The sequence below is a fragment of the Thalassophryne amazonica genome, chromosome 5 (assembly GCF_902500255.1).
Source record: "Thalassophryne amazonica chromosome 5, fThaAma1.1, whole genome shotgun sequence".
Taxonomy (NCBI): Eukaryota; Metazoa; Chordata; class Actinopteri; order Batrachoidiformes; family Batrachoididae; genus Thalassophryne; species Thalassophryne amazonica.
Genome location: NC_047107.1, coordinates 6,093,106 through 6,108,785, shown reverse-complemented (window position 1 = coordinate 6,108,785; position 15,680 = coordinate 6,093,106). Strand labels below are relative to the sequence as shown.

Here is a 15,680-nt window from a genome sequence, read left to right as displayed (position 1 = left end):
CATCCCCGTAGAGACAGTGTCTGCTCCCAGACCACCAATAACCAGCAAAAATCTATTTAAGCATAAAAATTCAAAAAGAAAAAATAATATAGCACCTTCAACTGCACCACAGACTGAAACAGTTAAATGTGGTCTATTAAACATTAGGTCTCTCTCTTCTAAGTCCCTGTTGGCAAATGATATAATAATTGATCAACATATTGATTTATTCTGCCTTACAGAAACCTGGTTACAGCAGGATGAATGTTAGTTTAAATGAGTCAACACCCCCGAGTCACACTAACTGTCAGAATGCTCGTAGCACGGGCCGAGGAGGAGGATTAGCAGCAATCTTCCATTCCAGCTTATTAATTAATCAAAAACCCAGACAGAGCTTTAATTCATTTGAAAGCTTGACTCTTAGTCTTGTCCATCCAAATTGGAAGTCCCAAAAACCAGTTTTATTTGTTATTATCTATCGTCCACCTGGTCGTTACTGTAAGTTTCTCTGTGAATTTTCAGACCTTTTGTCTGACTTAGTGCTTAGCTCAGATAAGATAATTATAGTGGGCGATTTTAACATCCACACAGATGCTGAGAATGACAGCCTCAACACTGCATTTAATCTATTATTAGACTCTATTGGCTTTGCTCAAAATGTAAATGAGTCCACCCACGACTTTAATCATATCTTAGCTCTTGTTCTGACTTATGGTATGGAAATAGAAGACTTAACAGTATTCCCTGAAAACTCCCTTCTGTCTGATCATTTCTTAATAACATTTACATTTACTCTGATGGACTACCCAGCAGTGGGGAATAAGTTTCATTACACTAGAAGTCTTTCAGAAAGCGCTGTAACTAGGTTTAAGGATATGATTCCTTCCTTATGTTCTCTAATGCCATATACCAACACAGTGCAGAGTAGCTACCTAACTCGTAGTGAGATAGAGTATCTCGTCAATAGTTTTACATCCTCATTGAAGACAACTTTGGATGCTGTAGCTCCTCTGAAAAAGAGAGCTTTAAATCAGAAGTGCCTGACTCCGTGGTATAACTCACAAACTCGTAGCTTAAAGCAGATAACCCATAAGTTGGAGAGGAAATGGTGTCTCACTAATTTAGAAGATCTTCACTTAGCCTGGAAAAAGAGTCTGTTGCTCTATAAAAAAGCCCTCCGTAAAGCTAGGACATCTTTCTACTCATCACTAATTGAAGAAAATAAGAACAACCCCAGGTTTCTTTTCAGCATTGTAGCCAGGCTGACAATGAGTCAGAGCTCTATTGAGCTGAGTATTCCATTAACTTTCTTTGCTAACAAAATTTTAACTATTAGAGAAAAAATTACTCATAACCATCCCAAAGACGTATCGTTATCTTTGGCTGCTTTCAGTGATGCCGGTATTTGGTTAGACTCTATCTCTCCGATTGTCCTGTCTGAGTTATTTTCATTAGTTACTTCATCCAAGCCATCAACATGTTTATTAGACCCCATTCCTACCAGGCTGCTCAAGGAAGCCCTACCATTATTTAATGCTTCGATCTTAAATATGATCAATCTATCTTTGTTAGTTGGCTATGTACCACAGGCTTTTAAGGTGGCAGTAATTAAACCATTACTTAAAAAGCCATCACTTGACCCAGCTATCTTAGCTAATTATAGGCCAATCTCCAACCTTCCTTTTCTCTCAAAAATTCTTGAAAGGGTAGTTGTAAAACAGCTAACTGATCATCTGCAGAGGAATGGTCTATTTGAAGAGTTTCAGTCAGGTTTTAGAATTCATCATAGTACAGAAACAGCATTAGTGAAGGTTGCAAATGATCTTCTTAAGGCCTCGGACAGTGGACTCATCTCTGTGCTTGTTCTGTTAGGCCTCAGTGCTGCTTTTGATACTGTTGACCATAAAATTTTATTACAGAGATTAGAGCATGCCATAGGTATTAAAGGCACTGCGGTGGTTTGAATCATATTTGTCTAATAGATTACAATTTGTTCATGTAAATGGGGAATCTTCTTCACAGACTAAAGTTAATTATGGAGTTCCACAAGGTTCTGTGCTAGGACCAATTTTATTCACTTTATACATGCTTCCCTTAGGCAGTATTATTAGACGGTATTGCTTAAATTTTCATTGTTACGCAGATGATACCCAGCTTTATCTATCCATGAAGCCAGAGGACACACACCAATTAGCTAAACTGCAGGATTGTCTTACAGACATAAAGACATGGATGACCTCTAATTTCCTGCTTTTAAACTCAGATAAAACTGAAGTTATTGTACTTGGCCCCACAAATCTTAGAAACATGGTGTCTAACCAGATCCTTACTCTGGATGGCATTACCCTGACCTCTAGTAATACTGTGAGAAATCTTGGAGTCATTTTTGATCAGGATATGTCATTCAAAGCGCATATTAAACAAATATGTAGGACTGCTTTTTTGCATTTACGCAATATCTCTAAAATCAGAAAGGTCTTGTCTCAGAGTGATGCTGAAAAACTAATTCATGCATTTATTTCCTCTAGGCTGGACTATTGTAATTCATTATTATCAGGTTGTCCTAAAAGTTCCCTAAAAAGCCTTCAGTTAATTCAAAATGCTGCAGCTAGAGTACTGACAGGGACTAGAAGGAGAGAGCATATCTCACCCATATTGGCCTCTCTTCATTGGCTTCCTGTTAATTCTAGAATAGAATTTAAAATTCTTCTTCTTACTTATAAGGTTTTGAATAATCAGGTCCCATCTTATCTTAGGGACCTCGTAGTACCATATCACCCCAATAGAGCGCTTCACTCTCAGACTGCAGGCTTACTTGTAGTTCCTAGGGTTTATAAGAGTAGAATGGGAGGCAGAGCCTTCAGCTTTCAGGCTCCTCTCCTGTGGAACCAGCTCCCAATTCAGATCAGGGAGACAGACACCCTCTCTACTTTTAAGATTAGGCTTAAAACTTTCCTTTTTGCTAAAGCTTATAGTTAGGGCTGGATCAGGTGACCCTGAACCATCCCTTAGTTATGCTGCTATAGACGTAGACTGCTGGGCGGTTCCCATGATGCACTGTGTCTTTCTCTTTTTGCTCTGTATGCACCACTCTGCATTTAATCATTAGTGATTGATCTCTGCTCCCCTCCACAGCATGTCTTTTTCCTGGTTCTCTCCCTCAGCCCCAACCAGTCCCAGCAGAAGACTGCCCCTCCCTGAGCCTGGTTCTGCTGGAGGTTTCTTCCTGTTAAAAGGGAGTTTTTCCTTCCCACTGTAGCCAAGTGCTTGCTCACAGGGGGTCGTTTTGACTGTTGGGGTTTTACATAATTATTGTATGGCCTTGCCTTACAATATAAAGCGCCTTGGGGCAACTGTTTGTTGTGATTTGGCGCTATATAAAAAAATTGATTGATTGATTGATTTACTTTTTGTATTTGAAATGCCATAAAATGCGTGAAATACCAAGGGGCTAAATACTTTTGCAAGCCACTTTACAAATAATGTGAATTGAATTAAAAGGAAAATTACAGAGAGCATGGGAATAAATTAGAAAATACCCATAGACCCCAGAGGGTTAATACACATCCATTTCTAAATTTCAGGCCTCTTCAGTGGACATGATGAAGACAGTTGAGTACTAGTAATGAAATTTAAAAAAATTTATGTTATTTCAAACAGGTGTCAATATGTGGTAGTAATCATGACTTGGTACAAAAGCAGTATCCATGAAAGGCTGAGACTTTGAGGAACAAAGATGGACTGAGGATCTCCAGTTTGTCAACAAAAGCGTGAGAAAATTATTGAAAGGTTTTAAAACAATGTACCTCAAAAATTGGAAGAGATTTACATATTTCTTCCTCGAGTACAGGGGTGGGCAATTATTTCTTGCATAGGGCCAAATGAGAAACAGAAAATATTGTGGAGTGCTGGTGTCGCCGACCGAACGGCCTTCACTGTGTATGCATCGTTTTTGTGTGTCAGCCGCGGTTCGTTTATCAAATCAAATCAATTTTATTTATATAGCACCAAATCACAACAAACAGTTGCCCCAAGGCGCTTTATATTGTACGGCAAGGCCATACAATAATTACAGAAAAACCCCAACGGTCAAAACGACCCCCTGTGAGCAAGCATTTGGCAACAGTGGGAAGGGAAAAACTCCCTTTTAACAGGAAGAAACCTCCAGCAGAACCAGGCTCAGGGAGGGGCAGTCTTCTGCTGGGACTGGTTGGGGCTGAGGGAGAGAACCAGGAAAAAGACATGCTGTGGAGGGGAGCAGAGATCTATCACCTCATTTCTGCTTAAAACTGACTTCAGAATGATTTAAGAGGTTTTTTTTGTCATCTGATGGTTAATAATCACATTATTCCCTTTGATCGCTTTGGGTGAAGAGAGTCCGTCTCAGACGATCCAAGTGATACATGCAAGTGAAGGCAGGCAGACCAATTTTTAGGGGGGGACCGTTCGGTCTGCGACACCGGGCGAAAAGGTTAAACTCAGGTCTGCACAATAATAATTTCATTCCTATATAAATAGCATTGTTGTGACAAACTGTTAGATGTTCTGATCAGACAATGAAAAAAGGTTACCTTACAAAAATGTAATTTATTCAATCAAATTTTCCAAGACAATAGTGAAGACATTCACTCCAAAACGCATTTTGAGTTTAATATACTGCTGAAACTGAAACTTACTGTTGGAACAAGGAGGTTCTTAGCTTTCTACAGACATCACATCAACTGTCAGTGTAAAGCAGTAATTAAAGACAAGTCACAATATCACTGTCACTGAAATGTGCAGAAAAAAAAGAGAGAAGTGTCCCAGTGCACTCATTCTTACCATGTCTTTGCATGACTACATTTGTATTTTCCACCACTTTCCACATTTTAGTGTTTTTCAGTTCTTTTTTTCTTATTCCTTTTCCTCGTTCTCTCCCTCAGCCCCAGCAGAAGACTGCCCCTCCCTGAGCCTGGTTCTGCTGGAGGTTACTTCCTGTTAAAACTGAGTTTTTCCTTCCCAGTGTCGCCAAGTGCTTGCTCACAGGGGGTCGTTTTGACCGTTGGGGTTTTTCTGTAATTATTGTATAGCTTTGCCTTACAATATAAAGCGCCTTGGGGCAACTGTTTGTTGTGATTTGGCGCTATATAAATAAATTTGATTTGATTTGATTTTATTCAGTGACAGAAATCTAGTCTCTGTTGATCTTTAACAAGTGTATCAAAGTCAGGCTGAATGTCTGAGATGGAGATGTGAAGCCGACAGATGATCATCTGTGTGAGGACCTGGAGCTGGATTTATTCAACTTCATGAAAATTCGGCATTCAGCATCCACCTCTCTCTTTTTGGCATGAGGGGACTTTTTGAGGAGCGGTGCACACTGACTAGATGAATCATTTCCAAGAGAAAAAAAACAAAACAAAACAACCAGGCTTCAAAATAAAAGCAATGCGGTTTTAGTTCAGTCATAAAGGCCCGGTCACATGGCACACGATGACAGCAGAACGAAGGACAAAAAGTCACAAATTGTCGGGAAAAGGTGGACGAATGATCAGCACCTGTCCCATCACCAAAAAGCCTGCACACCAAGAGTGCATGAGTGTGAAAATAAAACATTCACCATCACGGGACCGAAAGTGGGTATAAAACCAAACTGTCTCCGGGGCTGGATCCATGGCCCCGTCCACCATCTCTGTTGCTGTCCCCACGGATAGTTCCCCATGGATCACGCAAACGCGCCGTGCCAGGCTGTGCGGCGTACATTACCGGATGGCGCCGTGCCAGGCTGTGTGGCGCGCATTACTTGATGGCGCCGTGCCAGGCGGTGTGGCGAGCATTACTTGATGGTGCCGTGCCAGGCTGTGTGGTGATCGCTCCATGCCAGGCTGTGCTATTACGCAATGGCGCCGTGCCAGGATCTGCTATTACGTGATGGCGGCTTGTCAGTCTGTGTGGCGTGCATTACGTAATGGTGCAGTGCCAGGTTGTGTGGAGTGGGGCGTTCGCTCCATGCCAGGCTCTGCTATTACGCAATGGCGCCGTGCCAGGCTGTGTGCTGTGGAGTGATTGCTCTGTGTCAGGCTCTGCTATACTCCGAGGGACATGGACACGCAGCCACAAACTGCTTGGGAGGTGGACGAAGGTCGCACGCAACACTAACGTGGTAGAATAGTAAATATTTTATTCTATAATTTCCAGGTATTTGCGGGCCGGTCCAAGTCAGCTAAAGGTACATATGCGGCCCGCGGGCCATAAAATGCCCAGGTGTGCTCTAGTATATTAAATATAGTAAATATGTAGATTAGTACTAGCATATTTAATATCAAATCAAATCAATTTTATTTATATAGCGCCAAATCACAACAACAGTTGCCCCAAGGCACTTTATATTGCAAGGCAAAAGCCATACAATAATTACAGAAAAACCCCAACGGTCAAAACGACCCCCTATGAGCAAGCACTTGGCGACAGTGGGAAGGAAAAACTCCCTTTTAACAGGAAGAAACCTCCAGCAGAACCAGGCTCAGGGAGGGGCAGTCTTCTGCTGGGACTGGCTGGGGCTGAGGGAGAGAACCAGGAAAAAGACATGCTGTGGAAGACAGCAGAGATCAATCACTAATGATTAAATGCAGGGTGGTGCATACAGAGCAAAAAGAGAAAGAAACACTCAGTGCATCATGGGAACCCCCCAGCAGTCTAAGTCTATAGCAGCATAACTAAGGGATGGTTCAGGGTCACCTGATCCAGCCCTAACTATAAGCTTTAGCAAAAAGGAAAGTTTTAAGCCTAATCTTAAAAGTAGAGAGGGTGTCTGTCTCCCTGATCTGAATTGGGAGCTGGTTCCACAGGAGAGGAGCCTGAAAGCTGAAGGCTCTGCCTCCCATTCTACTCTTAAAAACCCTAGGAACTACAAGTAAGCCTGCAGTCTGAGAGTAAAGCGCTCTATTGGGGTGATATGGTACTATGAGGTCCCTAAGATAAGATGGGACCTGATTATTCAAAACCTTATAAGTAAGAAGAAGAATTTTAAATTCTATTCTAGAATTAACAGGAAGCCAATGAAGAGAGGCCAATATGGGTGAAATATGCTCTCTCCTTCTAGTCCCCGTCAGTACTCTAGCTGCACCATTTTGAATTAACTGAAGGCTTTTCAAGGAACTTTTAGGACAACCTGATAATAATGAATTACAATAGTCCAGCCTAGAGGAAATAAATGCATGAATTAGTTTTTCAGCATCACTCTGAGACAAGACCTTTCTAATTTTAGAGATACTGCGCAAATGTAAAAAAAGCAGTCCTACATATCTGCTTTATATGCGCACTGAAGGACATATCCTGATCAAAAATGACTCCAAGATTTCTCATCTGCGTAACAATGAAAATTTAAGCAATGCTTTCTAATAATACTGCCTAAGGGAAGCATGTATAAAGTGAATAAAATTGGTCCTAGCACAGAACCTTGTGGAACTTCATAATTAACCTTAGTCTGTGAAGAAGACTCCCCATTTACATGAACAAATTGTAATCTATTAAATAAATATGATTCAAACCACCGCAGCGCAGTGCCTTTAATACCTATGGCATGCTCTAATCTCTGTAATAAAATTTTATGGTCAACAGTATCAAAAGCAGCACTGAGGTCTAACAGGACGAGCACAGAGATGAGTCCACTGTCTGAGGCCATAAGAAGATCATTTGTAACCTTCACTAATGCTGTTTCTGTACTATGATGAATTTTGAAACCTGACTGAAACTCTTCAAATAGACCATTCCTCTGCAGATGATCAGTTAGCTGTTTTACAACTACCCTTTCAAGAATTTTTGAGAGAAAAGGAAGGTTGAAGATTGGCCTATAATTAGCTAAGATAGTTGGGTGAAGTGATGGCTTTTTAAGTAATGGTTTAATTACTGCCACCTTAAAAGCCTGTGGTACATAGCCAACTAATAAAGATAGATTGATCATATTTAAGATCGAAGCATTAATTAATGGTAGGGCTTCCCTGAGCAGCCTGGTAGGAATGGGGTCTAATAGACATGATGATGGTTTGGATGAAGTGACTAATGAAAATAACTCAGACAGAACAATCAGAGAGAAAGAGTCTAACCAAATACCAGCATTACTGAAAGCAGTAATGCTGGTATTAGAGCAACAGACTCTTTTTCCAGGCTAAGTCAAGATCTTCTAAATTAGTGAGACGCCATTTCCTCTCCAACGTACGGGTTATCTGCTTTAAGCTGCGAGTTTGAGAGTTATACCACGGAGTCAGGCACTTCTGATTTAAGGCTCTCTTTTTCAGAGGAGCTACAGCATCCATAGGTGTGCTCAATGAGGATATAAAACTATTGATGAGATAATCTATCTCATTCACAGAGTTTAGGTAGCTACTCTGCACTGTGTTAGTATATGGCATTGGAGAACATAAAGAAGCAATCATATCCTTAAACCTAGTTACAGCGCTTTCAGAAAGACTTCTACTGTAATGAAACTTATTCCCCACTGCTGTATAGCCCATTAAAGTAAATGTAAATGTTATTAAGAAATGATCAGACAGAAGGGGGTTTTCATGGAATACTGTTAAGTCTTCAATTTCCATACCATAAGTCAAAACAAGATCTAAAGTATGATTAAAGTGGTGGGTGGACTCATTTACATTTTGAGCAAAGCCAATTGAGTCTAATAATAGATTAAATATAGTAAATGATTCAAGGAATCTGGAGAAATGTCACTGCATATAGGGAATACCGGTGCTCTCCAATCTCTCAGATGGCATTACATCAAGAAGTCATTCAACAATAGCTGATACAACCACATGGGCAAGGGATTACTTTAGGAAACCTTTGTTAAACACTATAAAAAGACACAGTTACATTCCCAAATGCCACTTATAAGTTTACTATGGAAAAAAAGATGCCTTATGTTAACCTTGCCCAGAAGCATTGTTTGATTTTTAGGGCTTAGAGGCATCTGGGTTGGACCATCACTTACTGGAAACATGTATTTCAGATCTCTTTTGGAAGAAATGGATGCTACGTGCTCTGGACCAAAAACAAAAAGGACCACCCAGAGAGTTATCACCAACAAGTCCAAAAGACAGGGTCTGTCATGGTATAAGGTTGTGTCAGTGCCCATTGGCAAAGGTAAATCAAAAGTAGTACATTGAGATTTTAGAACAACATATTAAAACATCTCTTCCAGGGATGTCCATGCATTTTTCACAAGACAATGCAAAACCACATTCTGCACACATTGCAAACATGTGGCTGCAGAAGAAGAGAGTACGGCATGGGTTAAAGCAATAAATTTTCATCTGACTGAAATTTTTTCCTTGCAAAAATCAATGCCAGCAATTCCCTAAAATTTGGCGTAGTGGGGGCACAAACTCTTTTTTCCTCAATAAATACAATAAACACATTATACATCATACAAATTTATTCTAAATAGCCTCTAAGGACAGACAGAAAAGCATAAAAAGAATGCAAAACTTGAACATAAAAGGGTGGTGGGGGACGGGGTGTAGTCTTGATTTTGGGGGTTCCCCCACCCCACAACATTTTTAAAAGACCAAGTCAAATTTTGTGTATTCTGGTGAATTTTAACAGGTATGAAGCCCTCTGAAACAAATAAAACTCACTTCAATCTCTGAAGTAAAAACACAGTATTGATTCTGGGGGGTCTGGGGGATCTCCTCCAGAACTTTTTTAAAAGAGCAAGTCAAATTTTGTATATTCTAGTGAATTTTAATGGGTATGAAGCCCTCTGAAACAAAGAAAACTCACTTCAAACTGTCAAGTAAAAATTTTTTGTCTTCTGTAGTATTTTGATTTGTTCTAATCCGGTGAATGGACCAAATGGGTGCTGTGTCACTGGCTGTACAGTCAATAAAATACAAAATTAGGGCCTAAAGCAACTGACAACTGACAAACTCAAAACTGGCTTATTCACATTTAATCTGTAAAATGCTGTCACTCGTAAAACAAACTGGGGCTGCAACTAACGATTATTTTAGTAATCGATTAATCATTTTTTGTTGTTGTCTGTTTTTTGTTTTTTTACTTACATGTGAGTTTTTCCATTATTTCTTGAAGTGAGTTATTATTAAAAGGCCTTTGTCACACAACATCCACATTTGAGCTTGTAATAAAGTTATGATGTTATATTCTGGAGTAATGTTTTGTTTTATTTTGCACATACATACATCACCGACACACCACAAAGACATTTCCATCAGGTTTCACTCAATTATGAGCATTTTTAGATGCTTACAGAAACTATCTCAGCCACTGACAACATATTACAGCAAGAGTCCACAAAAGTATTTAAAGGCCTGACTAAAGTGTAATATGCTATATTTAATAACATATTTTCATGAAAAAATACACAAATGTGCAGTTTACTGCATTTTATTTTTTTCTTGTGTAAAAACACAGCTTAGATGTGATTTGACTGAAACAAATTGTCATTAAACTTAAATAAAACAGGGATGAAGTGGAGTCACTAGGTGTTCACAGGAAACAGTTATTTATTTCTATATTTATTTATTTATGTTCATTGTTAGTTGGTTTTACCTTTTCTGTTGTGTTTTGTTTTATCAGGTCCTTTTTGTCTGTTTCTCTAAAATTGTATTGTAGCAATATTAATTATTACTATTGCTATTATTATTAATATATAAATAAAAATAAATAAATACATAATTACAATTCATAATACATTTGACTCTTTTATGACAACAAATGCTAAGCCATTAATTATTTATTATACAGAAAACAAATGCACACAGACTGCTGTGATGCAAACAGCTTAATGCTAACTTTTACATTGAAAACACCATAGACATGCTAATGTGTTAGCATCTGCCCCGTTTTTAAGTTATAAAATACATCTATCAACCGTTTTAGAAGACCATAACAGGTCGGTTTAATATAAAAAAGGTAAATATTACTCACTGACATATGCTCTTTAGGGTTTTAGCGGGGGAAAATTAAGATAAAGTGAAATAATACAACAAACCATTGAAGCAGTGAGACGGATCAATGCTTCACTGGTTCAAAGAAAGCCACGCCCTGCTCTACTTGGGGAGTGTCTGCCAATGTTCCCACGAAGACAGGGAAGAGAAAGACCGCGGCTCATGGCAAGCAGTAAACAGAGCGGAGAGGAGTGAAGGAGTGAAATTCACACAGTCCCTTCCTCCTCAGTCCACGCTGACATTGCTGCTGCTTTGATTAGCGCAGAATGGGATGTTGCTTTGACAGTGAGACTATCATATTTCGGCCCCAAAACACGCATGACACCATGTGCACACGTGTATGTGTGGTTAAATTTTCCAAATGACAGAAATCCGTCGTGGTGACGGAGAACTTTAACCCATGGAGTACGGGTACTGGACTGGCCTACCTGCTGTCCTGTCCCCAATAGAGAATGTGTGAAGAATTTTGAAATAAAAATGCAACACCTTCACTGAGAAAGAATTTCTCTAAGGGGACAGTGACACAGAAGTCAAAGTAAATGTAGAGTCCCTGTGAGGATTTTCTTTTTTTTTTTTTAACTGCACCCTCCATATAGCCCAAACCTATTCTGATATGAGGTTTTCTTTATGAAACCCATTAAATTTTGATAAAGATCTAGATGCACATCCGTGTTGAGTATTACCCCCAAGTGTTTTTTCTTGAAAATAACTCAAAAACAAACTCACATACCTTAGCAGAAATAGTATGATTCGTGACAACTGCAAAAACTACAACCCCAAACCTTGAAATAAGTTTGATCTGGATGACTGAGAACCTTCACTGACATTTGGCAAATGCAGTTTCATATTGTGTAAAACTGACTGAGGGACAAATGTTTCATCAGGTGAGACAGAGTTTTATGACTGTTACCTTGATGGAGAGGGCGTATAGGTGGTTGAGCATCACATGATTAGGTTCTGGAAGCAGTGTTGGGTCACACTGTGAAGATTCAGACAGACAATGAGTGATCTCAAATAAACAATGGACCGTTAAGATGATGGAGCTGGTACTTACAGAGACACTGGTGTCTTTGTTGAGCAGCACTTGCAGCAGGTGAGGAGGTAGGAAGGGAGGGGTTTTAACCCTTTCATCAGACTTGATTACATATGCTTCCTGTTGGTAAGGACCAGGAGGAGAACTGGACAAGTCTAGGAAAGAACACAAGTTGATGATAGGTAAACATACACAGACTGTGCATCCAATGAAGAGCATCTCCATCTACTGAAGAACACCTCCATCCACTGAGGAGCATCTCTATCCAGTGAAGAACATAATCCAGTGAAGAACATCTCCATGAGACCCAATTCGAACTGTATGATAAAAATGTTTATTACCAACCTATAATAAGGACATGTACCAAGTTTCATGAAATTCTGACTAAAAATGTTAGAGGAGTTGATTTCAAATAGACAGACAGACACGGGTGGAAATCGCAACAACAAAATCCCCCTTCGGTATGGCCTCTAATTAGACAATAAACACAAATGCGTTACAATCGCTCTTAGAGATTCATCCAACCATAAACATAAAACAAATTTCGGACAGTTCATCGACATTAACTGCAACTCTCTTGTTTTTACAAAGTAAAAATATCGCACATATCTTTTTAAGCAATGCGCTATTTCTCAAGTTTTGCACATTATCTGACATGCACACCAAAAGGTATTATGGGAAGTGATATTGCTCATTGTTTCCGAGTCTCAAGCTGATCAGTTCCCCCTCTACCCAGTGTCACTCCAAACAGTATCTGAAATTCTATTCTATTCCTGATTATCCTGCACCTGGCCTAATATAGGATTGGATGTGTGCACAACTACCATGTTTTCTTCCCTTAAATGAGGCCTGCCCACCAACATACACATTTGGTCACATCCCTTGTGATATGAAGTAAGGCTGGGGTGTTGCTTTTACTTATAAATCTATGTTTATTAGCTGTTGGGGGTCACAATTACAATACATTTGAGCATCTGATTCTCCGCTCTGCCCACGATGCTACGCATGGCCAGTGTCAGAAGAATGGAAATCAGTCGTGCTATTTTGTCACTGTTTATATGGCCCCCCGACCTATACTCTGAATTTTTAGATGAATTTGGTGCGTTCATCTCTAACTTGTCAATTAGTGCAGATAACATTTTGATTATTGATGATTTTAACATTCATATAAATAAACCCTCTGATCCCCTCTGCAAATCATTTATGAAAACTGTGGATGCATTAAGATTCAGCATGCATTCAGGACTCGATGCACATTAGTAAAAATAACCTGGATTTGGTTCTTGCACGTGGTATTGCTGTCACTAATATTGACATCATGTCCCTTGCATCGTGGTCTCTGATCACTCACTTATTAGGTTTACAGTTTCACTGCCGTGTTTAGTGGAACAACAACCTTGTCTATGACTGCGGCGACGCATTAACTCCTCAACTATGACTGAGCTCGAGGCAAGACTGCTTGGTATCCTAGCTTCACGTTTGGAGAATGCTCAATCAGTAGACAGTCTTGTGGATAGTTTAAATTCAGTGCTCAAAACTACACTTGACATGAATGCGCCACCTCTATTAAAATCATGTCTTCCTAAAGCACAACCTTGGTTCAATGGTTACTTGCATGACCTCAGGCAGAAGGGTAGAGGTTTAGGACAGAAATGGCATAGCTCCAAATTAGAAGTATTCCACCTTGAGTGGCGTGATGCTATCTTAGGCTATAAGCATGCATTACTGGCCACAAAGCAGACCTACTACTCTGATTTGATCAATAAAAACAAGCATAACTCAAAGTTCTTGTTTGACACGGTGGCAACACATTCATGGACAACCACCTGTAAGTTGCTCTCCTTTCACAGCACAAGATTTCTTGCATTACTTTGAGAAGAAAATAGAAGACATTAGGTTAAGCATATCCCAGCATGCCTTAACACAGCCACTACACCCTACTACTGAGGTGGGTGCCATAACTGAGGTATTACCTAGATTTGCAGAATTTGATAGGATCTCACTAGGTGTGCTGGCAAAACTCGTAACATCTACAAAAAGCACAGCCTGTTTATTTCATCCTATACCAACAAAACTGTTTAAGGACCTGTAGCCCACTCTTGGGCTGACTGTGCTGGAAATGATTAATTTCTCATTAACTTCTGGATCTGTTCCTAAATGTTTCAAATCTACAGTGATTAAAGCATTACTTATTCCTTCCCACTGTAGCCAAGTGCTTGCTCACAGGGGGTCATTTTGACCGTTGGGGTTTTACATAATTATTGTATGGCCTTGCCTTACAATATAAAGCACCTTGGGGCAAGTGTTTGTTGTGATTTGGTGCTATATAAAAAAATTGATTGATTGATTGATTGACTTAAGAAATGTAATTTTGACCCTAGTGTATTAAAAAATTATAGACTATCAAATCTACTGTTTTGCTCTAAAATTCTGGAAAAAGTGGTTTCACGGCAGCTTGTGGACTATCTTACTGAGAATAATCTTTTTGAGCCACTGCAGTCTGCCTTTAGAAAATATCACTTCACCGAAACCGCGCTCACTGAAGTAATGAATGACCTTATGCTTGCAATGGACTCGGACACCACTACGGTTTTGGTGCTGTTAGATCTCAGTGCTGTGTTTGATACCATGAAAATTTTGATTGATACCGGGGATATTTTACTCGATAGACTGGAGAATCATTTTGGGATTACTGGAATTGCCCTTGCATGGTAACAGTCATACTTGTCCAGTGTATAGTAACACTACCTCTAACCTTAGTGACATGAAATTTGGGGTTCCACAGAGATCCATTTTAGGCCCCCTGCTTTTCTCCCTTTACATAGCACCCCTTGGGCATATACTGTGGAGTTTTGGGATTACCTTTCATTGCTATGCTGATGATACTCAATGGTATATGCCGATAACTGCTGGTAATCTCATCCACATAAAATCCTTAGAAGATTGCCTTGCATCAATGAGAAGGTGAATGTCTAGTAACTTCCTACTTTTAAACTCTGATAAGACTGAAATGATGGTTCTTGGTCCAGCAAGACATCGGCATCAATTTGACCAGCTAGCGCTTAGCCTAGGTTCGTGTGTCATATGGACAAAGTGAGGAACCTTGGGGTAATTTTAGATCCTACATTGTCCTTTGACCTCCTCATTAGAGATATTACGAGGACTGCTTTCTTCCATTTGTAAAATACAACCCCAGTTCCAATGAAGTTGTAACGTTGTATAAATGTAAATAAAAACAGAATACAATAATTTGCAAATCCTCTTCAACCTATATTCAATTGAATACACCATAAAGACAAGATATTTAACATTCAAACTGATAAGCTTTATTGATTTTGTGCAAATATTTGCTCATTTTGAAATGGATGCCCGCAACACGTTTCAAAAAAGCTGGTAATTGGGGTTGTATAGCGAATATTCGTCCCATCCTGTCTATGGCTGATGCTGAGACTCTGATTCATGCATTTGTCTCTCCAAGATTGGATTATTGCAATGTTCTATTTTCTGGGTTACCACAGTACAGCACTGGGGATCTCCAATTGGTTCAAAATGCTGCTGCCAGACTTATGACACGAAGCAGAAAGTTTGACCACATTACACCCATTTTGGCATCTCTTCACTGGCTTCCTGTCTCTGTGAAATAAAAATTTAAGGTTCTGCTACTAGTCTATAAAATTCATCACGGACTGGTACCTCCCTTCCTAGCTGATTTAATTAAACCCTAC

General features: G+C 39.6%; 1 protein-coding gene across 1 annotated transcript in view; it reads right to left on the bottom strand.

The window, feature by feature from the left end:
* The window catches only part of LOC117510070 (5'-AMP-activated protein kinase subunit beta-1-like), a 36,661-nt gene that overhangs the window by 3,347 nt on the left and 17,634 nt on the right, over positions 1–15,680 (bottom strand). The window contains exons 5-6 of the mRNA XM_034169684.1: positions 11,977–12,110; positions 11,833–11,901 (exon numbers count right to left, since the gene is read on the bottom strand). Of these exons, the coding sequence (XP_034025575.1) occupies positions 11,833–11,901; positions 11,977–12,110 (203 nt within the window). The remainder of the gene's footprint in view (positions 1–11,832; positions 11,902–11,976; positions 12,111–15,680) is intronic.